The 27,796-nt window shown below is 41.5% G+C and overlaps 1 protein-coding gene across 2 annotated transcripts; it reads right to left on the reverse strand.

The window, feature by feature from the left end:
- Positions 1–41: 41 nt before the first annotated feature.
- Positions 42–25,814, reverse strand: smtnl (smoothelin, like). Of its 2 annotated transcripts, XM_080288443.1 has the most exons (11): positions 25,642–25,814; positions 24,402–25,345; positions 7,205–7,286; positions 6,396–6,656; positions 6,248–6,310; positions 6,107–6,167; positions 5,899–6,021; positions 5,690–5,813; positions 2,975–3,126; positions 2,314–2,400; positions 900–1,036 (listed from the first exon to the last, which is right to left on the reverse strand). In XM_080288443.1, the coding sequence occupies exons 2-10, from the start codon at positions 25,077–25,079 to the stop codon at positions 2,316–2,318; spliced, it is 1,629 nt and encodes a 542-aa protein (XP_080144569.1). In that variant the 5' UTR covers positions 25,080–25,345; positions 25,642–25,814; the 3' UTR covers positions 900–1,036; positions 2,314–2,315. The 2 variants fall into 2 exon arrangements, with proteins under 2 accessions (XP_026047072.1, XP_080144569.1); XM_026191287.2 differs by lacking the exon at positions 2,314–2,400 and having other exon boundaries at positions 42–1,036.
- Positions 25,815–27,796: the final 1,982 nt, after the last annotated feature.

Below are 27,796 nucleotides of genomic sequence, written 5' to 3' on the forward strand. Positions count from 1 at the left end.
AGTTCCCAATGAATCCAGGATAGAAAAAAAACTGCAACATATAAATTTCACTGTTTATTTAAATTCATTTCACTTGTGTCATAATATAGAAGTAGATATTAAGAAAAAAAAACCAGTTTTCCCAGAGAAGTAAAATTTCTTGATGTTGTTTTCCATATTTCAGCATCATCTAAGTGTCATCCAGCATATGTGGATTGAAAGATTGCTCACCATCCATCCATCCATCCATTCGCTACCGCTTATCCTTTTCAGGGTCGCGGGGGGTGCTGGAGCCAGGACCTTCTTGCTGTGTGGCAACAGTGCTAACCACCGTGCCACCGTGCTGCCACCGTGCTGCCAGATTGCTCACCATCATATCAAAATATCATTTTATTTTCTACAACACTGCGTCATATATGCCCTAAACAGTCGGACGTACAGCTTTACGGAATGTGACATTTCTGAGACATACCTCCTCTCCACAGGTGCGCAAGTTGAAATTAATATGGAGGTTAACCTACAAGCATGTGTGACAATAATGAACACAGCAACATTTCTGCTCTCTCTCCAGTATATCTCAGCCATACACACAAATACTCATACACAAAGTAAAAACCTAAATATAAACCACACACACATACACAAAAACTGCTGACCGCTGTGTATGAATCCATCTTCATGATTGTTCATACACAGCATGGATGAAACACTGTCCACTCTGTCAGTGACCCAAGCTGTGAGCACTTCCCCTCTGGGCTGCTTCTCCTGCAGCACAATAGAGGATTGTTTATTTATCCACCACTAGGGGGCGACCTAGTCCTTCCAACGTGCCAGCTCTGTCCACCAGCCCTACATGCAGAGGCCTCTGCCTGACAGCAAACCAGAAATTAGCTGATAGCATGTTGATGTTTTCAAAGAGGTCTTTGAGCGTCACTCGAACTTCCGCAGGTGATTGTAGAGGGACTGCACGTAGGTGAAGACGCACATGGGGTCTGGCTTACGGCCCATGATCATCATATCGTCCACCTCAATCAGCCGGTCACAGCCTGCCTTCGTTCTGGAGGTGGAGATAAAGGAAGACAAGTTAAGAAAAGGGAAGGCTAGAGAAGTGACATCAGGGGTATTTCAAAGAGTGGACTTTCTAACTTTCTAAAGAAGAAGATTGAAGTTACCTAATTATTGATTTACAGGACTGAACTGTATCATGCAAAAAATACACAGCAGCCAGTCGTGTTCTGAACCTGTAAAGCTGCTGAAAATGGATTTTTAACAAACATGTTTTGTTACAGTTTGTTACAGAATGACATGGTGGATGTAATCATCCTGATATGTGTATTCACTGTCCTGTAAGTCTCAGATCTCTTTAAGAGGTCAAGTCTAAAGCTGGTCACTGAACCCACTGAATAATGCTTTTCAGTCAAAACAGCTTAATTCTGCTGCAGGCACAAAATAAACTTGTCTTTAATCAAGTAGTGCACGTCCACGCTGTAGGTCTGTGTAGTGCAGTGGGATAATAAGCTGGGCTTTATGAAGCCATTTGGTCAGTGTTACGTTTCGGTGTTGTCAGTGTGTTGTTTTTGGCGTGACTGTTATGTGTTTCCTGTTTTACTTTGAAAGTCTGTGTTATCTTAGTCTTTTCAGTTTACGTTTCCCTGTCTTGTCAGTTCTGAGTTGCCCCAGCTGTGTTTCCCTCTTGTTGTCCATTTTCCTGATTGCTCCCTCTCGGTATTTAAACCCTGTGTTTCAGTGTGTCATGGTCGCGATCTCCCCCGTGTTGTAAATAGTTTGGTGTTTTGTTGTAAATAAATAGTTTGTTGTAAATAGATTTGTCGATACTTTCGTTTCGGGATTTTGGTGGTGAGCTTTAGTGGGGTTTTTTTGTGTTTTTTTTTTTTTTCTTTATTTTTACTTTTTTTCGTGTTGCACTCCGGTTGCCTAGGCCGGGGTGTAACATCAGGGAAAAGGAATGCACACCTTTCATCAAATGTGAAAAAGGGAGGGGAAAAAAAGCATGGAGAAATAAAAAGGACTGGATCTGCAGGAGTAATGATCGTTTAAAACGCGTGCATTTGGGTCTTTGTGGAGAGCTATAAAACAAACCAAGAGAGAAAAGCCATTCAGAAACATCCAACCACAATAAAGCAGACATGCATGGCTGATGGAGTTAAGGCTCATAAATCTTTTAAAGCCATATTAGCAGAATCCAGACACCACAACTGAGCTCCAGCTAACTAATAACTGTTTGTGTTTGTAACACAACAAGAGTGGGAGGAAGTTAAAGGAAAACTGTGACATCTGGGCTAATTTATGTCAAACACAATTAGCTTACTGTACATTTAACATGCTGAGATGGAGCTCTTGGGTTTCTTGCAGTTTCTCTGAGTGCTGGACCTTTGAGAGAATTTGGTTGGACATCTAATCCTGCGAAGGTTGTGGCATTGTGTTCACACACACACACACACACACACACATACCTGCTTTTACAGATGCGCTCACACTCTCTGATCAGTTAGTCAAGGGCATTTGGTTATTGGTTACTATCTATCCTCCTCCTCCTGTAGAAGGGAATTTTTTTATAGTACTGCAAAGAGCCGTGTGAAAATGTATCTGTTTTTAGTGAATTAACCTTCCATCAAAGCAAAATGAAAGGAAATATTTTGGTTTTACAAAACTAAATGAAATATTGAAATGAAAAATAAAAAAAATAAAAAAACAGAATGAAAATAAACATAATGTTTGAGAGAAGATAAAAAACATTAAAATGAAATAAAAAAAAACATTCTTGTAGTGTCTTGTTAAAAATAAAATATACGTGAATGTCATTAAGAATATAATTTAAGGCCTGGTAAGAATGAGAAACATAACGTCTTCTACATATAATATGTAAAACCTACGAATTGACAGAAAGTGTATTTTTTAAGCTTGTGAAGCAGCACTTTGTCATATCTTCAAAAATAAATTATCCACAGCCTATTTTCATATTGTTATCACTCACTCTGCAGTTCCAAAGGCCAGCTCAAAGTTGTGCCTGCGATTGGCCGGTGACAAAGAGGTGTAGTCAAACTCGGTGGGAAAGAAGGAGTGAACCAGGGCACAGAAAGCCATCCCATCACTCCAACTGGATGAGAAGTTCTGGATGTCGATGTTCTGAGGATAGGAAGAAGTGATGATGAGTGTGTGAGAATACTGCATTTAGGAGAGCAGTGAGAGGTAAAAGATAGACACGTGACTTGTTGCAGCTTCATAAAGCTGTCTCCCCATCCGGCGTCTAACCCATAATTATGATGGCTAAAACAGACTTCCCCCTGCTCTGCTTCTCTCAGTCTCTGACGTGCTCTTGAAATCACGCTGTTTCAAGGATACCCCTTTATTGGTCTGGAGTTTGGCTTGAATGAAATGCAACACGTCACGTAATCGAATGAACGTCTCCCTCTTCTTCTTGTGTGTGTATGTAAGAGTTTGCTACAAGTTAATGAGAGTCTTGCTTGCTTGACTGTAACCAAAACCACATGGAGCAGCTGGCTCAGGCTGCAGTCAAGAAAAAAGGCTTTCAGAGTGCAGCAAAGTGTCACTTTGCACTTTGGGACCTCAGCATAAACCACGCCTCCACACCTCCGCAAAACACACATGTGCAATTAGACGCACCTATTTACCACAAGGATGCTCACTGCTACTGTAGTTGAAAGGAACACAGTAAGCACATTAGCAGTCCCTCTGTGTACCAACAGGGTAAATCAGCATGAAACAGCTGCATGTATCTAGGTCGAGTATTCTAATTTATAGTTTTCTATCTCTGACACACATTATGTACCCTGTCCAGTTTATTTGGGGAAGTACAATTATTTGTGTCACTTCCAAGAGTCCTATAAGTCAGTCAGTAGAACTGCTGTCACGTGTGTCCAAACAACAAGCAGCAGCTCCAGGAGCTCTAGTGCAGTGTCAACATGTATGAAAGATGGCTATAGCTAGCGTGACATTAGCCACTAGTTTGTAAAGTTTTTAAGTTAGTCATACACGTCATTGTAGTCTTGGGAGTTTGAAAAAAAAGAATGGGACTGGACTTCTTTAAGTTTATGATGTGTCTCTCATCCAAGAGGCTTCTTCAGTCTAAAAAAAGAGTGGAGAGTCCCAGGTATTTAAACCTGAGTAGAGGTTGTTCCCTTTGGACTTGGTTACTGACCCGCTATTGATCATGTGAGTCATTACGTCAGGAAAGGTGTGGCTCATTACCATCACCGGGATTAAAACCACCTCCAAACGACTTTACTTGTATTTTCAAGCTCCTAAAAGCCCTTACACACTCATCACACTGCGAAAAAATGGCAAGAAAAAGAAGAAACCGTTTCTGGATCTATCCAATTCTCGCAAGAAGGCAGCAGCAGGGAAGATTTCACGGTTTGATCCAGGGGTTGAAGTTGTATCATGACTACTTTCACACATATTTCAGGATGCCAGTGGGACAGTTTGACCTCATGTTGGCAGAGTTGGGATCACATCTGAGGAGACAGAGTAATCATTTTAGAGAGCTGACTGACCGGAGCAGCAGGTGTGATTATTTTACTATTTCCATCTCATTGTGTATTCAGCAGTAGCCCATGTTTTGAGCTACAAGCGAACTTACTGCCAAATGTAGAGGTCTGATTGTTTATATCTGCTTATTTGGATCTGAATAAAATAAACACACAAAATATTATATGCGTCTGGTGTGTAATTTTTTAGGGTCATGAAGCTTTTTTTTCTTAATATGCTAATTTGGGCTAATTGCTGGTTTGCCCACTGCTTTGTACTGGACACCGTGTCACTCTCAGAAAAAAATTAATTAGTCTATTTGTCAAAACGTTGAGCTAATTAGGACTATTTTATTTGGAAGCACATAAAAGTAAGGTTAATATCTACCTTCTTGTATTTATTAACTCTTGTAGCGAAAGCTAATTTCACCAAGGCCTGTTTTCTACCCTATGAATTTACCTTGTTCTCCAATGACTTCCTTATGTCAAGTCATTTATAAAAAAAATCTGAAAATGTCAGGATGATCAAAAAACACAAAACAAAAGAACCTAGATGCAAAAATTCCGATGACATTTAGTATTCCATTATCTACTTATCCTTATACCGCTGTGTAATGTAGTATGCTCACTTGCTAGCAGGATTTTGTGGGGCTCGAGAAGCAACCTTACAAACTACCACAAAGTCAAACTGGATAGACCAACAGCTGTAAAACATTATGGAGAGGACAGTATGAATGTATTTGCGTCTTCCATTAGCAGCCTTGTGTTCTTGTGCTTCCAACTGTAAAGCACAGCTGCAAACATCTAATCAGCACACGAACATGTTGTCAAGTTTCCACTACGTTAGAGTGCAACAAAAAAAATAAACAAAGAAGAAAAAAGTAACTCTGGCTGAAATATACTCAGGCACACTGGATTATCTATGTGGTGCACATCTCTGAAAGTTTGTTTTTGTGCTATGGTGAAGTGAAGTGATGTCAGTGACTGTGTGGAGAGCAGGAAACAGTTGACGAAGGTAACTGACCATCATCTGTTCTGGAGAAGGTGAAACGTAGAAAATCAGTGTTTAAGCCTATTTGTCAAAATATTCAATAGCTACAGATAATTTAATACATTTAAAAAACATATACGTTTACAAAAGTGTGACACGTTCCCCTCCAGGCTTTATTGGCTGGTGAGACTAATGATAATGAGTGTTTTACCTGGTAGCCGATGGTCTTGGAGCGACACCACTCGAGAAGGATCTGTTTGATGCTGCTGGCAGTGGACACCCCGAAACTCTGCGAGCGCTTCAGCTTGGGCTTCGACTCCACTGGTTTAAGACGACTGCACACAGAAAGAAAGGGGAAACAAAGATAAATAAGACCGCTGTGTTGATGTGCTGCCAAAGGTAGCATTACGATGCTCTCACCTGGCCTCAGAATCCAGTCTTTCAAAGATAGCTCGACGGGCTTGAGCACCGATGTTACGGGGCAGAGTCTGTGATCTCACCAGCTCCCGCCTCCTTTCTCCCATCTGCCCAAAGGAGCCGTCACTGCAGGATGACAATGCACAAGTGTCAGACAAAGCAAAAAGATACTTCCTCTGTTCTGAGAGTGTGATGTTTGCCATCCAATTACCTGTCAGATTCCCGTAGACCTGAGTAGGTCACAGACTTAGCAGGAACTGAATTTGCCTTCTCTGGAATAGACAAGGCAAAAAGTAAATTATGCATATCTGCAATACTTTTATGTCTAGAACTTTCTGAAACAATGACTCACCCTGAAGATAAGGAGATCCCAAAGCTCTGATAGGTGTAGGAGTCCAGGATTTTACAGAAGGTGCTGCTCAAAGGAAATTCTAATTTAGTTACAATTTATGCTGCGTTCATGTGTCATAACATTACTTCATGATGTAACTGTCAGCTACCTGGTTGTATCGGAGACTCCTCTATTGGCTCAGGCAGGGTGGTGCTAGAAGCTGGCTGGCCACCAGGTGAGGCCTCGGAGGAGGCCAGAGAGGTCAGAGGACTTGCAGGGCTACTTGGAACAATGGGTGAGCTTTTGATTTCTGCTGTCTTGGTTGTAGCAGTAATGGGCAGGTGGGGCATCCGCATGGTGACAATGGGAGCGTGCTCATGTGGAGAGTCAGTGGGTGGAGAGATCTTTCCATGTACCAGCACTGAATGTTCTGATTGGATGAAAAGGTATAAAAAGCTGATAAAGCATGCTAAAGATACAATCTAGGAGCAAAGAAAGACAGACAGCACTTCATAATAACTTGCTGTCATTCCCCAACATTTACCATGAATTCCTCTGAATTGGAAAGGACACACAGGAGACTTCAAAAATGAGAAATTAGACACAAACTAAACTGTAAATATTTGGGGACTTATAGAAAAAGTACAAACACTGTGTCTCCTTCTTACTGTATTATAGACTTTCCTAACCTTACCTTCTTACACTGTAAATATAGATTACTTAAGGTGCTAGTGTTAGCTGATAACTCCCCCACTTTACCCTCTGTTCCAAAAATGGTTCTGCTTTGATTTTTATGGTCTACAAATGATACACTTCCTAACGCTATAGCCACAAAACATCATAAATCTGTTTCCTTTGGCTAAGCACGCTGGGTAAAATAACTGGAAACTCCCTGAAACAATGCTTTGTGACTGTATCATCATTAACTGCGGGGACAAGCTGCACTGCGAGGATGTGAGACCATAGCTGTGTGATTACCTTTAGAAACAGCGTGTCCATTTTCCTGTCCAGAATGTGTCGGGGCTGGGTCGACTTCAATTGGCTCCTCTCGCTCAATGCTCTGAAACACACATGAAGTCATAGTCAACGGCATGCCAACAACAGACATGAAGTTATGTTTGACCTTCATTTGTGACAAACAGGAGGGCCATTTTTCTTCACTGCCACAACACAATGTCATACACGTAAGATGAAAACCAGCAACTTAAGACTCTTGCCATTTAATCGTTGTAGGATTGATCAGCCGATTGTCTACTGGAATTGCCTTCCCCAGTGGACTAAAAACTGCACTTGGTCACCTTTTTATTCTCCTCTTAGTTTCATGTTTAGCTTTTCAAACACCAATATGTTATGTTTGGATTGTAGACAATTCATGTTCCTCTGGCTTGAACAAAAAAAAGAAGAAAAGAAATCCAGATGCTCACTGAGTCATTGTTGGACTCTTTCACTCCTTTCAAGTTTTCAACTTTTTCTCCAACATATGGCTTTTTTTGACACAGCTTCAGACAAAACAAAACAAATTGGCATGCCACAACTGAGTGCACTTCAAAGCCATTTATTTTGCACATGGACCTCAGTGAAGGCCTGCAAGTGCAAGAGGCAGAGGGATGCTTTGTTCCATGCTCGTCCCCCCCTCCTTTGATAAGACTCGGAAAGTCTTTGTTTTAAATCGGGTGCTGCATGTCAGCGACGTGCTCAGGGATGGGAGAACAGCCAAAATCCACCCGGTTCTGAGTGCTAAAGTGACTGGGATCAAGTTTTTAATGTCAAACATCATCAGTATCCAGAGTTCGTATTTCAGCATTTACGTGACCCCACTTTTCTTCCTGCCTCTGGAATCAGTTCAGTCTTGTAGCTAAGGAGAGGCTGTCCTTTCTCTCTCACCACACCCTGTCGGCCACATGGGACAACTAATCACCATCCTTACCTCTATCTCACACGCTTAATGCATGGAGCTGCTGTTCCACATTGGTTGTGGCCAAAGTTGCTGTACTTTCCATGTGGCCTTGTCAGATAGATAGGCAGAGTTTAGTGTGACTATCGTCAGAGCAACACTGCTCAGGTCAACAGTGCAGCACTGACAGTATTTGGTCTCTGGTTCACCTGTGTCAGCAACTGCCTCAGATAGTTAATGTCTGAAATGGCATCATATCAAATTTAATCTACTATTATAGCTTTTATTATGACGATCGTATAGAAATTCCCTCGGGCCTTGTTAAATTCTATTATTTTATATTTTTGTAAAATGTTATATATGATGTGCAAATTTTACCCTAAGTGATCCTGAAAGAGCTCTTCACAGACGTAACGCACCTTCGGGCAGCCATGTTGGGCAGCCACAGCTTGTTGAGCAGCTGGTTGTACTTCAGACTTGGCTGTCACAGTGGAATTAAGTAGACAGGGCCGATTCTTGCACAGCATTTGACTGAAAATATTATATCTTCAGTGATGCATCTGATGCACCAATTGTGTGTTTAGATAACATCAGTGTGCTTGGAAGCATTTTTCAGTTTCTGTTCACTCCATGAAATTTTTAATCTTCTTTTCCCTGATAGCTTAATCTTTCACAAAAGATGACTGTCGCTCCCTGTTCCTGTTCAAAGGAAGTTCTTCCTTCCCAGAATTGCCACTTTCTGCCATGTTTTAATTTTCAATTTAAATCAATTCAATTGTATTTATATAGCACCAAATCTGTTGCCTCAGGGCACTTTAGATTGTAAGGTAAAGACTACTGAAAAACAGAGAAAAACCCAGCAATCACATGAACCCCAACAAGTAAGCACTGGCGACTGTGAGAAGGAAAAAAACTCCCTTTTAACAAAAACCACAAGCAAAACCAGGCTCAGAGAGGGATGGGGGTTACCAGATGAAGACAGGACAAATAATTCCTATGGAAGAGGGCCATAGATTAGTAATAACCAATAATTAAATGCAGAGAGGTGTATAAACACATAGTGAGTGAAGAAGGTGACTGAAGAAGAAAGACTCTTTTGCATCTTGGGAATCCCCCAGCATCCCCCAGAGAGTTCTCACTCCCTGTCTCATCTTTTGGGTTCTCTCTCTAATATTTTAGGGTGTTTACCTATGAAGCTCTCTGTTACAACTGTTGCTGTGAACTGGCATTATAGTCAAAGGAGCTTGCAAAGAAAAGCGTCTGGACTTCTTTAAGTTACTTGAAGACGTTTCACCTCTCATCCGAGAAGCTTCTTCAGTTCTAAGGTCAAATGGTCCCAGATATAAACCTAGTGGGAGTATCCCCCCACAGAGGGACAAAAGGACCCCCTGATGATCCTCTAATCGCCTGAGCCAAGGTGTGAAATTGGGTGTGGGTCCCAATCAGCCAGGGTTTCGGGTGAGTTCATTGTGAAACCTGGCCCCACCTTATCATGCGAATTCCTGAGATCAGATGGCCCAGGATGTGAGTGGGCGTTAAGGCGTCTGGGAAGGGATCTCAAAACTGGATTACAGATGGCAGAGAGTTGGTGTCGTAAACCCCCGCCTCTGTTCAAAGATGGTCGCTCACAGTGGACATAGATGGCTTCTTTCACTCCTCTTTCAAACCATCTGTCCTCTCTGTCCAAAATGTGAACATTGGCATCCTCGAAAGAGTGTCCTTTATCCTTAAGATGCAGATGGACAGCTGAGTCTTGTCCTGTGGAGGTGGCTCTTCTGTGTTGTGACATGCGCTTGTGAAGTGGCTGTTTGGTCTCTCCAATGTAGAGGTCTGGGCATTCCTCGCTGCACTGTACAGCAAGAAAGAGGAGTGAAAGAAGCCATCTATGTCCACTGTGAGCGACCATCTTTGAACAGAGGCGGGGGTTTACGACACCAACTCTCTGCCATCTGTAATCCAGTTTTGAGATCCCTTCCCAGACGCCTTAACGCTAGGTTTATATCTGGGACTCTCCACCATTTGACCTTAGAACTAAAGAAGCTTCTCGGATGAGAGGTGAAACGTCTTCAAGTAACTTAAAGAAGTCCAGACGCTTTTCTTTGCAAGCTCCTTTGACTACGATGACCTGGATGACTGAGAACCTTTACAGACAAGTGGCATTATACATTCAAACTGTACTGAATTAAAAATTCACTTTTTGGTTCAGACTTCAAAACTCCTTAGACAAAGTATCTAGCTCTATCTACCCGCTGATAAAAACTTTTTTTCACCCAGGCAGTTTGGCAGCTGGTCTGGAGCCAGGGTCTTATCTTAAATCAGTGCTTTACAAGCCAAAAGCTTGAGGCCACAAACGCTGTTTAGAAAGCGTCATCAACACTTTGCTGGTCTAGAAAACCCAGAAAAGCGTAGCACATATGCACGTCGCCATGCAATTGAGCAGATGTGAATATTCAAACAAGGAAATAAGAGTGCAAACACTGTCAAGACTTTAAAACCTTGGAAAGAATTTTCAAGTGTGAAATGACCCAAATTATAGAATAAAACGGCTTATTACTTCACTGTAGCAGTCTGGAGCCATCGGTTTGCTGAGATCTCGACCCACCCAATACAGTGGAGATATATTCACTGGATAATGTGTTTAGGTATTGGAACCATAAACAAAAGCCCAACAACACCTAAAGAATAAAGAAACAACCTCAATTGCAACGTCTCAGAAGACAGAAACTTGAAACTTCTGCATCCCCTCTGTACATACATGTATATACAATGTGCTGCTCTGGCTGTGAGACAGCACACTGTGCTCAGTTGAGGAAATCTTGGGGCGTGTATATGTGTGCATGATAGACAGAGTGAGCTCAACGTATAGGAATGCTGCTGGGTCATGTGTGTGAAAGCAAGGCAACAAAAGAGAATGTGTGCACGGACAGGGGTGGTGTCATTTTATTAAATTGTGATGACACACTCAATAAGGGTAATGTATGATAAAGTGAGGAAAGCAAAAGACAGGGAGTGATTTTATATTCCATGATGGGAAATAGTGTAGAGGGGCTGGGAATAAGGGTAGTGAGGTGGAAACAGCTGGCTATCCAGCAGGAGGAGGGAGACAAATTGCAGAATGTCTGGCTTTGGGGAGGGGAGCTTCCCCGACTTAAGTACTCAGATCATCAGATGTCCACTTTAGGTCAGAGGGGGAAATATGAGAGCATAGCTGCTGAGGTTCCTGTAAACTCTCTGGCATCTCGAGGTTTATTTGCTGGCAGAGCGCGCAGCTGAACGCTGTGTTCTGCACACTTCACGTGGCACAAGGTTGACCAGAGACCACAGGACAGGCCGCACTCATCACATTTCTGCATGCATTTGGTTAAACAAACACTTTGGCACAAGAGCCTCATGAGTAGGAAATCAGTCAGCTGATATCTGTTGGATTGCTCTGCACTTGATGTGCTGATATTTTATCAAAAGCTGGATGTCAGCCAGACAGTGTCTCCTAACATTTGGAAGTACTAAAATGTCTGTAACGTGATGAGTCTTTTGAATGTCAGTGTGCAGTAGATAAATATTAGTACTATTCTTTAGGGGTATTTTTTGACCAGTGAAGGTCAAGACTCAGGTTAGCAGCTGCTACACAGCTAATATTTATACACACACGAGTGAATACGCATGTAGTACTGACAATGAGGTCAAGCAAACATTACAGAGTTTCAAGTTGCTGAGCAGGATTAGCATTAGCATAGCTCACTAGGACATCATTACTCCCAGCTATGTAAAAATCTACGATTTTGCGAGATTGCTCCATGATTTCATGAAACCCCCGAAGTAGTTTCAGGAGCTGAACCTGTATTTCACATAAAAATGCAAATGTTGTTACAGTCTGTGTTGTGAGCATGGTTTACCTCCCAATCCAAATCTTCATTAAAAGTCACCTGAACTAACTTTAAACTGTTTAGATTTAGACTTCACCACTTCCAGCCAATTAAATTATTGCTAGACAGGCCACCTACAAATGCAGTATTTTTGTGCCATGACACTCAGCATAACTACACCCATGCCAAGAATTAGCATCTGCTTGAAATCCTGTATCCTTGTTAATTAGGCCTCACATTTTAAAGACATCATCACCTCCTCTGGTTCCAGATTCATGAACCTTTAACATCCAACAGTCATGTCTCCCTGTACTGGCAGACACGTGTGTAATAGTAGCTGTAAGCAGGAATCATAAAAACACAGAGAAAGCCAAAGTGGATGGACTTTAAGGAGGTCAGCTTACATTGTCTGCTTTCTTGTTTTGCTTTAGTCTTGCACAATTACATTAATGATGTTAAAGCTCAGAGGTAACTGCTAACTATTAGCATAAATGTGAATATGCATGAACGCACATGTATATTCACATTTATAAAAGCTCCTTTTTCTTTCTTAGAGGTACAACAAATCCACCAGTGCGTCACTGCATCGTGAGTGAGGAACTATAAAATATCTGGACCAAACTGTTAAAGCAGAGCAGAAAATGTAATGAAGCCCCCAGTCTGAGAGTAGAGACAGAGGAGGAAATATGAGGAAAAGGAGAACATATTTGTCAGGGTCCTGGGTCTCCTGACCCAGCGTTTTAGTTCATTGTGATTTTTGTATTATTGTACTTGGTGTGAGTTTCTATGGTTTCTAGTTTCGATCCCTTGCCCTTCATGTTTCTCTGTGTCCCCTCTGTTCTGTGTAAGTCTGTGTCTGCATGTTTGAGTTCCCCTCTGTGTCTCTCGGTTCTTAGAGTCCTCTGCCTTATGGTTTATGTCTCTGTTTTTCTTAGTTGCTGTCTCCACTGTGTCAAGTTCGCGTCTCTGTGTGATCCTTCCTGTTTTACTTTGTAGGTCCGTGTCTTATGTGAATGTGTCCTGCTTTGCTTGTCTCGTCAGTTCTAATTTCCCCCAGCTGTGCCCTCCTTCTGTGTCTCATTCTCCTCGTTACTTCCCAGTGTATTTAGTCCCTGTGTTTCTCTGAGTCAGTGTTGCGTTGTACCCTCAACAAGCTGTGTGTGTTTTGCCTCTGTGTTACCAGTGTTTTGTTTCCAGCTCTAGCTCCAGTTCAGTATTTCTGCTTCAGTGTTTTAGTCCACCAGCGTTTTTGTTGTCCTTTGGTGAGTTTAGTTAGTAAGAGGTTTTCCAGCAATAAAGCTGCGCTTTAAGTTGAACTTCTGTGTCTGAGTCCTGCATTTTGGATCCACCACTCCTGCTTGCCCGCCTGCCACACAGCCAACCATGACAATATTAGATTTTTGCACTCTGAGGTACCCCGTGGATAAGTGTCCGACCTCCACTGAAGGAAACTGTACAAAACACTATCATTTCGTTTAACCCCCAGTCAAATAGCTGATTTGAAATCAGGGTATTCAGTTAAATATTTTATTTGTTAACCTTCAGAAAAACTCACACATCTAATCATTACAACTGTGTAAATGTTTGCAATTTAGCTCAAACTGAAGACAGCTACCATCCCTCCTCTAGTGCAAGTATATACCAGAATATTTGCAAATGTCAGCTGTTGCTTTGGGACAACACACCCGGCATGTAAACCTGTCTGTTCAAACAGGACGAGGTATGAGGGTGATGGTTGAGCGCCATATCCTGTGTTTAGTCACAAGACATTGTTTAGCTGTCAGAAGAGTCTTCATCAATGACACCTTAATAAAGACTCTGAAAGGGTGGGGGGTGAGGTGAGGATGGGAAAGAGACTGAACCCTAAGCTGCCCTCGATGAAAATGTGTGCCTGTCAGACAAGTAGAAAATAGTGCTTGGCTGGGTGAATGAAGCTTATGGTAAAAATGACCGTTCACTTAAGTGGAAAAGCGCTATGAGCACCAGTCTATTTTCTTTAAGCGAATAGTCTGCTTAATAATCTGCACTCTGAATAGCTGCGGTTTGGGGAAGGCCTTGAAGAGGACTGGCGGTGGCTCCCCGGCCTGGCAGATCCCCATGTACTAATGAGTACTAATAAGAAGCGAAAGAATTGAAAAAGGGGAGGGAGGGGCATAAAGATAAGAACGAAAAACTTGTAGAACTGGGGGGACTCATATATAGATAAGACCCGCAAGGTGCGTGTCTGGAGGCGTGGTCCCGCTCCTGAATTTCAGATAATTTATCTCCAATTAATGAAGTCATCAGGGTCTCTGAGGCCAAAGATAAACTGCTCTGCTTGGTGACATCTTGTGCTTTAGCCCTCTCTGAGTTCCAAGCCATCACAGTCAACCCTAACTTGACTTTCTTTGTTCTCTAGGAGAAAAATAATGCTAATGCAGTGTCCTGGTACTTCAGAAAATGTTGCTTTTAAAATGTGGTTGGCTGACCAGGTGTATAGCTAAATGTCTTTCTTATATCTGTTGTTTTTTCATCTTTCCATCTTGTAAGCCGTCCTCTGTCCTTCACTCTCTTAGAGTGACCTTTGAGTGCTGGAGGAAAGAAACAACCATTAAAAAATGGAGGCAAGCTGGCGCCCTTCCAACAAGTGCTAGTGTGAAGGAAAGTGTGTGTGTATGTATGTGTTACCCATTACCTAACTTTAGTAGCTACTTATTTGCAAAACAAATGCCCAAACGCAAAGATTTCCATGAATACACGCATGATTACAGAGTGAAGACTTGTGCGCTTGTAGCGATACAGGACTATAAACTACATATTGTAAATTTTTACAGAGCTTGCAAATTATCATACATCACTGTGAATGCGACCTTCCATTTTTCTATAGCAGCAAGAAAAAGGTCAAAGCAGAATACAGATAACAGCAAACTGTCCAGAAACATATGAAGCAAGAAGCATGTTATCATGTACAGAAGCTACTGTAATGCTATCAGAGGAAACAGTTACACAGGACTCCAACTCTGTAATTTCCTTACTGGGGTCTACTGAGGAATCATTTTCTGAAGGAAATAGACACACTCACACCACCTGTTCTTCAAATACATTCACACAGCCTGCAATTTCTTAAAGAAAAATCCCAGGGAACACCACTTAGGGTTGGGAGTGGAAAATATGCACAGCCTTTGAACTGAGACAATATAAAAACCTAATTGCAGGTGAGAATTACTGTACAGGGAAAGGTTTACTTCACTAACATAGCACCACTGAATGCAAGATGCAGTCTTAGCTGCTGCTGCCAGCATGTGGTTTCACTTGTGCTTTTCAGACTTTTCTGAATTTTCTGATAATCCTGTGTCTCTCAGAGACAAAGGAATAAAACGTGGCTAAATGTAGTGAATACATTTGAACAGTGAACCTGTTGTTCGGTGAATGTAAGCTATGTTAAGAGTATAATTTACAATCCACTACCTGCCGCATCTCAAAAAAGGACATTTGTAAGCTTTTCCTTGTGTGTTGGTGGTTACGTCGGATTCATTTGTGATTTAAGAATAATGGAATAAGAACACAGTTTGTTCTGTGTCTTTCAGGCCAAGTACTGATGACAAATGGGTCCAGGTGGGCTTTTGGAAATGGACATTTCTCACAGTAACATCTCGCTCCAACATGTGGAAGCAATAAAGACCTCCCCTCCTCCATCCTCCTCTTTTCCAGGCAATGAGGCAGAGGATGTCAGCATAAACGGGGGAGTTTGACATGCTGACCTCTACTATGTTGGTGAACATGAACGGTCTGGATCTCCTCTCCCTTCACTCTCATTTGTAGCATACAGCTGAATACACCAGACAGGTGTGTTGTTATGTTTAGAGAACCAGGTGAAAAAGGAAGGCCGCTTCACTAATCACCTCACTTTAGTATTCCAGTGCCAATATGTGATGAATTATGCCCAGTTAACACTCAGTGGATGTGTGGCACCAAGTATGTATCTATTAATTTCCCAAATGTCCAAAGCAGCTACAACATCAGGCTCAGCTGTCTGTGCCGGAAGACTCTACTTCTGAAAAAACATGTAAATTTTTGTGCACTCTCACCAGGACCTTGTCAAAGTGTCACCTAACCCCTAAAACCAGTTTTCCTTAAAGTACCTTCTGGGCATTGCTCCAAGACAACAAAGCCAGAGTGCTGCTAAATGAAATCTGTAAAGTATTCCCAGCATGGGACTGAGTTGAGATAGCCAAAGAGGCAACCTTAAAATCTATCAACTCCTGAAGCTGACTTCCAGAGGGCAGCGAGAGTGAGTGGTCCCACAGGCTGGTTGGTCAGTTATTAACCTGTTTCCAGAGAGATGATGACAGGAACACGGCCTATTGTCTGGAAGTCATTAAGAGAGCCAGGGGTAGTCTCTGGGAGTGGCTGCATACCTCTGTTAAACCCCCAGCATGTGTACACACACACACACACGCGCACACACACACACACACACACACACACACACACACACACACACACACACACACACACACACACACACACACGTGTGCACGCAATACTTGGTTTCTTTTCAGCTGTTCCTCAGTTTCTGTTCTGCATTTCCATATTGGTTCAGACTCAATAGCTTCAGTTTAGGAGAATAATTGTTCAAAATAACTCTGATAAGCAGTGTGTACCTCCAAACCTGCTTAATAACAGCCAATCACGAGGGTAGACATACTTCTATAATATGTTGTGTATTGATAACTGACTCCAAGATAGGAGTTATGATCTCTTAACATCCATCACTTAGAGACACTAAGTGTCATTCTGGCCTTACAGTGCTTCTGGTCTAAGATTTCTACTTAGTTGTACTACATAAGAGAAAATCCCATATTAAGGTGTGGACATAAGTAACCCTATACCTTCCTGTAAAAATGAAGTGGTGTTTAGGGGACTAGTGACCTGGTGGATGTTAAAAGGTTAAACTCTGTTTTCTGTCTCACTCATGACTGTATTAATAGCCACAAAGAGGAGGATGGGGTGTTGGTGCCAGGAATCCAGCCTTAAAGTGCAGCCCAGCTCGGATGGGAATATGGGGGAAGGTTAAAGGGTGAGGAAGGGGCCACAGAGCCACACAGAGAGAATAGATAGATGGATGCATGTATGGATGGCAGACAGATATCAGGAGTTGTTCGTCACAGCTATCAGAGACTGTGGGGAGTCTCCACAGGCGGGTGTGTAAATGTCAGCTGTCTTTATCACAGAAGTATACAACACCATGCTCTTTACCCTGCAGTGTAGCCTTCTAACTCATTTATTTGTCTTTCTGCACCCAGACACACATTTTCAGTCTGTTAAAATCTGACCAAAATTTGAGTAAAGTAATTAAGCAAACCGATTAACTTTAAGTCTTGGACAATGCAACCCTCTCAGGCTCAAATTAAAGTCCTGCAGTGGTACTTCTGAGTAAAAAAACCTCATAAAATATGTATGTGGAGTCAGGTTGTTAGTTTTTAACTGTTGTAAATCGGCAACGCCTGCCTCAAGAGGGTTAATCACTGTTGCCTAATTCAGAGTTTCAAATAATCCCTGTTGGTCTTAGACTGGGTCTTGGAAAACTCTGTTAGCCTATCCTCTGTGTAAAGTTAGTTATTATTAATCTCTTTCACAGTGTGTCTTGTGTCCTGTCTTCTTCCATTAACCTCCACAATCCAGGAGATAGTTGTCCCTCCTTGAGCCTGGTACTGCTAAAGGTTTCTTCCTTTTAAAAGGGAGTTTTTCCTTCCTACTGTCACCATTTTTTTTTCATAGGGGATCATCAGATTGTTGGGCTTTTCTCTCTGTTATTGTAGGGGTTTTACCTTACGATGTAAAGTCACATGAGGTTTTGGTGATTTGGAGCTATATAGATAAAAGTAAGGTGGGAATGCAATTGTGGGTTGCACTGCTGCTCCTCCACATTGAAAGGAACCAGTTAAGGTGGAGTGTTCAAGGTATGTCCCTGCATAAAAAGCCCCTGGGGTAGACCCAGGATACGCCAGAGAGATTATATCTCTTGGCTAGCCTGGGAACACCTTGGTGTACCCACCAGATAAGCTGGAGGAGGTGGGTAGGGGAAGGTAGATTGTTTGCTCATGCTGCTTCCTCTGTGACCCAGCCACCCAGAAAGTGGATGGATGCATTGAACTGATATTTAAAACAAGCCGTTTTTGGTTCTCTTTCCATTTCCTTTAGAAAACTGCCATTTGCAGCTCCATCCCTGAAACTGTCTCAAACTGAGAGCGTAAAGCAGATGGACTCACATCTAATATCTGCTAATGTTATTATTGCAAACTTTGGCTATATTAGTGGCATGAAAATAAAGAATACTACGATAGATCTACTTTTTAAATCAAACTACAACGAACCCAGAAAAATGAAGTTGGCTAACATGATGTGTGTGTACATTGAATCACCATATATGCATAATTTGTATGTGCGCATACAAAGCGAGAACGATACTATTGCGGTTTTTACTAATTTACTGCTAAATGAGTGCAGCAGCAGCAGGCAGTAATCCTGGCAAAGGATGTGTACTGCAGTTTGGACTTGGGTCAGTGCATTTAAATGGCCTGAACATGCAATCATCAGTTTCTTCTCAGTCTGTGACTAAACTAAAAGAGTGTAGGCTGACTGCTACAATGGTCTGTTGCTCAACTGTGTAGATAGCATCAGTGCTGGATTTTATAATGTTAGTGGGAGATGGATATCACGGGACTGAGGGGGTGTAACAAATCTAAAGATTAGACCACAGCTTAGCTGCTCGAAACTCTGATAAATATACAAGATTTCCCTTCAGCTTGCCAGTATATTATTACTGTCATATGAAGTTTAGGAGCTTGGTATAATTGCTGTAAAATAAGACATGGGTTGAGCCAGTGGATAGCTTCTGTCTTGAAGCAGTGGTAGAGTGCAGATGTTCTTTAAAATTAAAACCACATTTCCCATAAATCCTGTTGCTTCCTGCTAGGTCTGCCATCACCAATAAAATCCTTTGTTGAATTTGTACCAGACTGCTGACAAGAACAAAAATACCTCAAAATGTGCCTGGTAATGATTTATTGATGTTTTAGATGGTGCATGAAAACAACACATCGGCAACTGCCCAATATGCAGCTTTTCCATTGTGAGTCATAAATCAAGCACACCCATTTTCCACACACTAAAAACAAGTGAGAGCCTCCAGGGATGAAAAATAAAGGCAAAGCAAACATCAGCTTCAGTTCCTGTAGTGGTCTCCATAGACTGCCATCTAAAATGACCAAAATACTGGCCAAACTGACCATTAGTAAGCTTATTTATGGTCTGATATAAGACTGTTTTGACTTTAAGTCTATAGTTAAGAGCAGTAAATGGATGATTTTATTTTTAAAATCTTATAAATATACTTATACCTCAGCACCAAATCCAGGACACTGTTGCTTCAATAAAAGACACCCTGGGAATAAGAAAAGGCCACTAGCTAATGAAAAAACACAACTCTGTTGTTGTTTGTGCATTGCCACTGACCAATAATGCTGCTTTGTGACTGGGGAAAGACAGTGGAGAATTTGTTCTTTCTGTGAGAAAGGCTTTCTAAAATGCTGACTCTTTTTAAAATAGTTAACAATGTAAAATAATCTGTTTCATCCAAAACCACAAATTTTTGTTGAAGTAGTTTTGTTGTGCAAACCTAACCAATGAAATTAGTAGATCAACATTGATTTTTGGTTTCAAAACAGATCCCGTGGTCAAACATAGAATGAGTGCTGTGCACTATGTTGCTTTTCAGTATCTCATCTGACATTCTAAAGGCTGAAGGAAAACATCTCCCAATACATTTAACTGTCCCTATCACCAAGTTGCAAAGCTGTAGCATCTCAATCAGTTGCAACAGTGGTCCTGGAGCACGACGACCTGAGGTCATCATTGGTAACAGCCACAACTCTAAACAAAAAAAACAAAACACGCACACACACACACACGCACGCACGCACGCACACACACACACACACACACACACACACACACACACACACACACACACACACACACACACACAAATGTGTTTCCATTTTAAACGAATTTCACCGAACTTAATCAGATGAAACAGAACTTCTCATATACACAGTTATGATCATCTTGATGAGGCAGATGGACATGACTAATAACCTCAGTGAAAATAAAAATACATAAAGTACATTTCCACTCAGCTTCTTTTTTAAAGAGAAGGGAGACCGCAGCGAAAAAAAAGAGACTGATCATGAATAAAGACGCTCATAACTCACTCACAGATACATGCTGCAGGTGCTTTCACTTCACTACCAGAGCGAAGGTGAAATGTGTGCACACAGGTGCGTGTGTCCGCTTGTGACCGCTTGGCATGTACATTGATGGTGAGGAGTAACAGCTGGAGAGCAGGATGGAAGACGACACGCCTGTACACATCTCTCTGGCTGCAGATAGCTTCAGCCTGGACACGAGCTGTGAAGTATGCCTGCAGTCTTTGTATTTTTTTTAACAGAAACTGAACTCTATGCACCGTATCCTCCCCATCTCACCTTGACAGCCAGGTGAGGATGTGGCACCCGAGCGAGCTGCAATTATGATTTCAAACAGCAGCCATGAAGCTAATTACCACAACACAGAGCACACACAGCCAACCTCTGTGAACACATGCATTATTCTGCTGTGTGTGGCTGACAGTGGGGGATCTCCCACAGCAGAGATACACAGAAACAAAGGTGCCCTTGTGTTGTTTAGCTCTGACCACATGATTTCACAGAAGATAACATTCTTCTGTTGTATCCACGACATAGTTTGATAATCACGGATACAGGAGCAACAGCTATTACCATAAAGTGTGCAAGTGCTTTTAACGTTTTTGTAAGACTTGTAACTCTGCATGAATATCATATCATCAACAGATGTAATCATGTATAGGTGCACCCATGGCTTCAAAAGCTAGCAGTGCCCATTTAGCAGAAATAAATTGCTTGTGGGTAATTTCTGATGACCCTTCGAGGTAAAAATGCAAGATGCTTGTCTTGCATGTACTGCCTGTTTCTCCAGCAACATATCAATGGAGCTCCTTCCATAATGCTGCATTTCTTTTGAGACATTCCGTGGTGGATTTGCAAGACTTCTTAAGACCACTGTGCTTGGTGTGTGGTATGAGGACCCAAAGTTATCTTTGGTTCTCACAAAATATTTGCACAGTGTGTCTGTCAACACAGACTAAATTATTTCAAAAGGCCTGCTCTCCAGCTAATTGTTCATTAGTTATTTGTTTTGTAAGGAGATATAAATATATAGAAATATAGTGCTCTTTGACACTAAAAGCCATTGAAACACAACGTAAATCCTACAATGAAATCTGGGGCTTTTTGGAGAAACTATTTACTCTTAATTTGGTGGTCAAGTCCTTCCTTACTTAAAAAAAACTCTACATCCACCTTTTCTATCTAGCATTTTAGATGTTCGCAAGATGACATGCTAGAATAGCAAGGAGAAAACCAGACCCCAAAGACGTGAGAGGTTCAAATTAGTGATGCTCTGGCCTATTTAAAAGGAAGAAAAAAGATCAGACAAGTCAGCTGGTCTAAAATGCTAAAGTTACATTCTGATTGATGTGCATGTGTATTTCTGAAGCTGTCAATGACATTCTTTGTGAACCAAATCATATTTTAAATGCTACAGTATGTGTGGCACTTTTCAACATGCAGCAGATGGCACATGCGCAATGCTAACTTGCTGAATGTAGTTAAAGTTAGCAGAGGTAGCACCAACAGCTTTCTTTTCAAGTACTAGTAGTAAGAAGCCAGCAAAGCAGTAAGGTGCCAGCTGGTGGTGGATGGCTCCATTGATAAAGCCAACATCTAACTTCTGTTGGACATTAATAAAATAATAATATAAATATTTTATTTCACTGACTACCATTTTGGATGCTGCATGTCCATGTCTATGTTTAAGGAGTTCCAAACTGCCTCTCATATGTTCATAGGAGTGAGATAAATACTTCATGATCATGTGTGTTAATGTGGTGTAGTGTAGTGCATTGAGTGAGTCATTCAAACTATCTGAATGCCAGTCCAGTTGACATAACCTGGAATTCTAATTACTTGGATGTAAATAACCACTTTTTCAAAACGCTGACTAGTTATGTCAGCCGTTTCCATACAATGTGTTTACTACTTCCCATGATGGTATGTGTATCTCCCAGCTTTGTGTCAGCGCTGAGTGCAAAGGAAAGGCTAAATTCGGGAGCTGCCCTGCTCTGAATAAAAAGCAGACTTAATACTAACCTCATGATTGTCACACTTTCCACAACTTTATGGTGTGTCTTCTCAGGACCTCCTCCTGCCATACAAGTTTCCCAATGCCACTTTAAAGTACTAGTAACAGCTTGACATGTGACTTCACATATTATCTACTGTTGATGGACTCACAATGGTGGTCATTGAGTTCAGCAAAGCGAACATCTGCTCTGCAAAAATCTTTGGCATAGAAAATGAAAAAAAATAGAACCAAGATTTTAATAATATACTATACAATCACATAAATGTAAGCACATTGAACAAGTTTAGGTTTTGATAGGGCAACTTGTGTATCTCACTCACTCTCAGCTGGGATAAGTTGGGGGTCATAGGTAAGATTGGTGCATGCCTTAAAAATGCATTTAATATTCTCAAGTTCCATTTAATTCTATCGCTCTGAAATTGCAAATACTTGAAGGGTATAATCAGTACTCCAAACCACTCAATCGCCTAGGAACGGGAAGACATTAAAAAGCATCTTGATCGTCTTAAGCTGCTGTCTAGCCTAAATATTTAGAAAGTTTCCTTATTTCTCTAAGGAACCCATAAATTTATCATGAGGACAAGGCCAGGAAAACCACACGCTCATCATCAACCGGCTGAGTGATGCAGAAACCACAGGATGGATAAAAGCCAGGAGATTCTCTTTCGGTTTCATCAGAGGCTAAACAAGCCAAGGAGGAAAACAAAACCAGCTGATGTAAATGGTTAAGAACAGTCATAAGACAGAAGACATACTTTCATGAACTGCATCCCAAGTTGAACTTAAAATAACTGGGAATAGCTCAGAAAGCACAAAACACTAAAACTCTGACTCACAGACTCATTGATGTATTGTGATGTAACCCACATGGACACATCATGAAACCAGCTCTAAAACATTCTTGGCATCTGAAAAAATATCAGCTTTACAGAAACTAAGAGAACAAGCTTGTTTTGTTAGCTTCACCCACCAGTTTCTGGATGCAGTCATTAGAGTTTCAAACGACTTTCACAAGACCAAAGGAGAACTATGTAATCATTCAGGTGAAGCTAAGGCATGAAAATCAAACCAAAACTGGATAAACGTGGTACATCCAGGACTAAGGCAATAATGACTAACCAGAGCCGACATTTCACAATGCTGACTTCAAATATTTAGTACAGGTCTGAAAAACCACACAACCGCACTAACTTCACCTCCCAGGAGCCTTCTTGACTCATGTTACTGCACTTCATAAATCCTTAAGCATCCTGGCAGAGGGCTATTGTGCAACCACAGTGACATAGCCAGTGCCTCGTATGACACATCTACACACCCACAATTCAACATTGCTTCATTTAAACTCATAAATCTGTGTCTTTACCACTCTGGCCATTGCAACTACTTCTACTTTGCAGTTGCACTATATTAAATTTCCATTCATGTTACAAAGTACATGACAAATCTGAACTGTAAACTAGAGAGTAGATAAAAATATGCGAAGAGCTTCTACAAGAACCCTGGAGGGCATCAAGTGTACATTTTTTTGGAATAGATTCCTTGAAAGAGTGTAACATTTCTTCCCTTGCAGGCTAAAGCAATGATTTTCAGTCAGGTTACTGCCAGGGAACAATCAAGAAACTTTTTAAGGAACAATTAAAAAGTTAAAGAAACAATATATATTGCAGTAATATTACAACAATTTAACTGCTAGCTAAAGTAAAACTCTATTTTTAGCCAAATGTAATTATAAAACTGAGATATTTAAATGTGTCTACAGTTTCAATTATTACCAATAATATAACAGATAAACTGAAATTGTGAACTACAGATATATAACCATCTATATAAATGTATCTGCTAATATATGCTAATGGAAGTTAGCAGTTAGCTAAGTTAGCACAACATTTTAAGGTAACAGAGGCACATAGGCCTAGGCCAAGACAGGTAGAAACGGAAAAATGTATATTCCCTGACAGGTTGCTGATGGTTACTGTTGTCAGTAAAAACCAGTTCAATATCAGTGAAAATAAAAATAAATGCGACATGGCAAGGTTGACTGAAGAACTTTCACATTTGTTCATTCGGCACATTTGTTCACTCTAGACATCAAAAACCTCTGAACCACTAAAGAACTCTTCATGAATGGATTTCTGCTCTATGAAGTACTCACATTTGTCTTGCTGGACACAGCAAAAGTGGCTCGGCTGGAGAAGCGGGTGATGGAGGGGCTGCTCCCAGACACTGGGCTTGTCACCATGGAGGAAACTCTGGAGCCAGCTGGAGGACTACTGGAGGTGGAGGAGGATGAAAAAGTGGCAGGGGGGGATGCAGGGATAGTCTGATTGCTGAGGCTGCTGTAGGTCTGGGCTTGGCTTCCCAAGGTGGAGGTCTGCATGTGTAGATGAGCCTGACTCTGTGTGTGAGCCTCACCTTTTCCGTAGATCACCTCCTTTATCTCATGGTGATTCTCCTCAATGTCATCTAGGTGGTTCTTGTGGTTTTGGGCATGTGTGTGGTGGTTGTTGTTCAGCAAGGTGCTCCTGTCACATGTGATGCCACTGAGGAGCTCCACCTGTCGAGTCAGAGAATCCAGCTGACTCCTGAGCTGCCGATTCTCCTGCTGGAGATGAACCACGGCTCGTCCGAGGGGCCCACTCAAGTTGTTCGTCTCCTCCAGACGACGCTCCATACCCAGTTTAAAAGTACTCACATCCACATGGATCTCCCTGATGGCATCCCTTAGAGTGTTCTCATAACGGGCTAGTGCTGCACACACAGTCTCGCCCTCTGGAGAGCAAGATCCTGGGCAGCACACTTCTCCCATGTCACCCACTGCTGGGGCTTCCATTGGCACAGATGCCACCACTGCTGACCCTTGGGGAACAGGCCAGATAGTCTGCAAGTTAATGACTCCCTGGTGACGGTCTGCCTCAGTCAGTGATCTGAGAGTTTTGCCGGAGGGGGTGGGGACTGATGGACAGGAGTTAAGAGGTGAAAGTTTGAAAGGGGTTGCAAAGGACTGGTCTGTGTTATTACCACTCCTTCAGCTACGTCCCGAGATAGGATGCTCAATAAGGTCTGCTTTCCAGGTACCAACTTCACGCCAGCTTCTGTCTGAAAATACAAAGTGAATAAAATGCAAACACACTGTTAAACTCTTCAAAGATCTGCTGAAGCTCAACTGAGATGACTGTCTGTGGAGGATAATTAGGGGAAAATTTAATATCTAACAAAAACTGACACAGCAAACTTGATTCTAAGCAAAAGTTCAGACTGAAAAAAGCTACATTGTTTCAAAGAACTGAGAAGAACAGAATAAAAGCATTAATTTCTTTGAGCCTGATCTGATTTACAGCTGCTGAGAAACACAACGATGAGGTCATCTTCACCCACAGCTGCAAAAAACCTACCTCGGTTTTGCTCTTTGCTACAGCTCACCAGACTTTCTTCGGCAGCTGTATGTCTGTGTGTGAGGGTGTGCGAGCTCTGCTCTGCTCTGCTGGCTCTCTGGTTTGTTTAAAGGTTGATCACTCCTCTGGCCTTGGGGAGGGAGGAGAAAGGGAGGGATAAGGGAGGAGGGTAGTGGTGGAGTGGAGAACTTGCATGCAAAGAGTAGTAAATGTGAGGGGAGGGGAAGCGGGGCGGTGCAGTGGGTAGATTTTATGTCCTAACACTGTCTAAACTGTCTTACTCCTCCTACCCTTTATGTTACAGCAAGTTTTCCCTGTTTAAATGTATACATGTTAGACGATATTGGAAGAAGAAACAATGAAATATGACTGCTGTAAAATAGAGTATTCGTGTTTATCAAAGCCTGTAACTTGAATGTATTTTTTGCACGTATTATATAGTGGCCACTCACAACAAATTGGTTAAACACCACTGACATTCTCCTAAGCTGAACTGACGATTCTGTTTTTCATACAGCTGGTTGAAATACTTGAAATGTGTGCTGCTGTACTTATAGAGAAGAACCCGCAAATAATTTTCCACTAATCTTGCAATTCCCTTCAGCTCTGTGCTAAAGCCTTAGCATCTTTCAACTTATAAAACTGAGTCTGTGGTCTGCAAATTTCCAGTCTAAGGCTCTCATCAGGCTCATTTATCAAAACAGCAAGCAGCTGTTTTCAGTGAAAAGCTCTGCTACAGATACTCTACACTATCTGCTAGCCATTTATTACCAAATCATCACAATCACATAGCATTTTGCTGTTATGCTGCTTTGTGTCCACTGGACATGAAATTCCCTGGAACCTGTTTTTTTACAAGGTAGAAGACTAGGTTTTATATCACGATTAGAGATTAAGTGAAGCCAGTTAACTGTTTCCCTAGATGTTGTCACTTTTCAAAAGAAAATCTGTCCTATTGTAGTTTGTGCCTGATGGCCAGAGGACACAGGCTGAGCCCCCCCCCCCCCCCCCCCCCTTTGTAATTAGACCCCAACACAGCAAACATTCCACAAAAGATAACAAGTGTGTGTGTGTGTGTGTGTGTGTGTGTGTGTGTGTGTGTGTGTGTGTGTGTGTGTGTGTGTGTGCATGTGCAACAAACAGAGTCAGGCTAATACTTTACTCCACCCTCCTGCTTACTGTCAACAGTGTGTGCGTGTGTGTTAAGGACAGAGTGTGAGACTGAGGTGTAGCTATGAGAATATAAGCTCAAATATCTTCATTATGTAATAAAAGAATGGAAACCCAAAATCTCTGATCTAATGAAAACTGCCGTGCTCATCAATGAATTAGTTCTTTGCCAGTGTTAGAAATAAATATTGAATACCAAAATCAAAAATACCCAAAATCACTGCGAACATCACCATCTGGAATAGATTCCTGTTTCTCTTTGTGCTTTCTGATTTTGCCCATTTAAACAAGATAACAAACAAGAAAACACGATTTGGATTAAATTACCATGTGTTTTTAATCTTGTGGAGTTTTATTATTACACAAATGGATTAAATTCCAACCAGAGCTTTGTACAAAAGATTCTGACATTCCTGTACTATTTACCTCATTTGCCAGATGGCGGCACTAATGCAGCATTATGTCCTTTCAAAATCTTTAGTTATTTATTCTTTAAGTAACAGTAGGTACAAATAAGCCAGTTTGATGCTTAATCCATGTTTGAGTTGAACTGCACCGTTACTATGTAACAGTGAATTGTAACAACTGATTAAAGGAGTATGAATATAGTAAATGTGGCTGCTCATTGCTTTGTTTTTATTTTGGCTCACTTTCACCTCATCCGCTTTATAATATCTTGTTAGTGTTGTATTTACAGAAAGCTCAAAGAAAGAAAATATGGCTTTGCAACATCTACCATTCATCTTGTGACATCATTGCCTCATTACATTATAAAATTTAATTCAGCTTTGTTGTAATGAAGGCAAGCTGTTGTTCATTTTGCCCAGGGCACACTGAAAGTCCCTGAAGCCAACCTGTGGGGTCCAAGTGGGGCCCTGACTCATTGTTACTGGAAGTATCAGTGAGTCAGCAGGTAATGCGCTGTTTAATCAGAAGGTACGAAATACAAAAACCTCAGCTGTAGTCACCATAGTGTAGTCTTACT

The sequence above is a fragment of the Astatotilapia calliptera genome, chromosome 14 (assembly GCF_964374335.1).
Source record: "Astatotilapia calliptera chromosome 14, fAstCal68.1, whole genome shotgun sequence".
NCBI lineage: Eukaryota > Metazoa > Chordata > Actinopteri > Cichliformes > Cichlidae > Astatotilapia > Astatotilapia calliptera.

Coding starts and splice junctions, on each gene's coding strand:
- smtnl (XM_026191287.2), bottom strand. CDS start 25,079: ATGGAAGCCCCAGCAGTGGGTGACATGGGAGAAGTGTGCTGCCCAGGA. Junction 6,657..7,204: donor TGGACACGCTGTTTCTAAAG/GTAATCACACAG, acceptor TCATCCAATCAG/AACATTCAGTGCTGGTACAT. Junction 1,037..2,974: donor CTGGCCTTTGGAACTGCAGA/GTGAGTGATAAC, acceptor CTCCACCTCCAG/AACGAAGGCAGGCTGTGACC.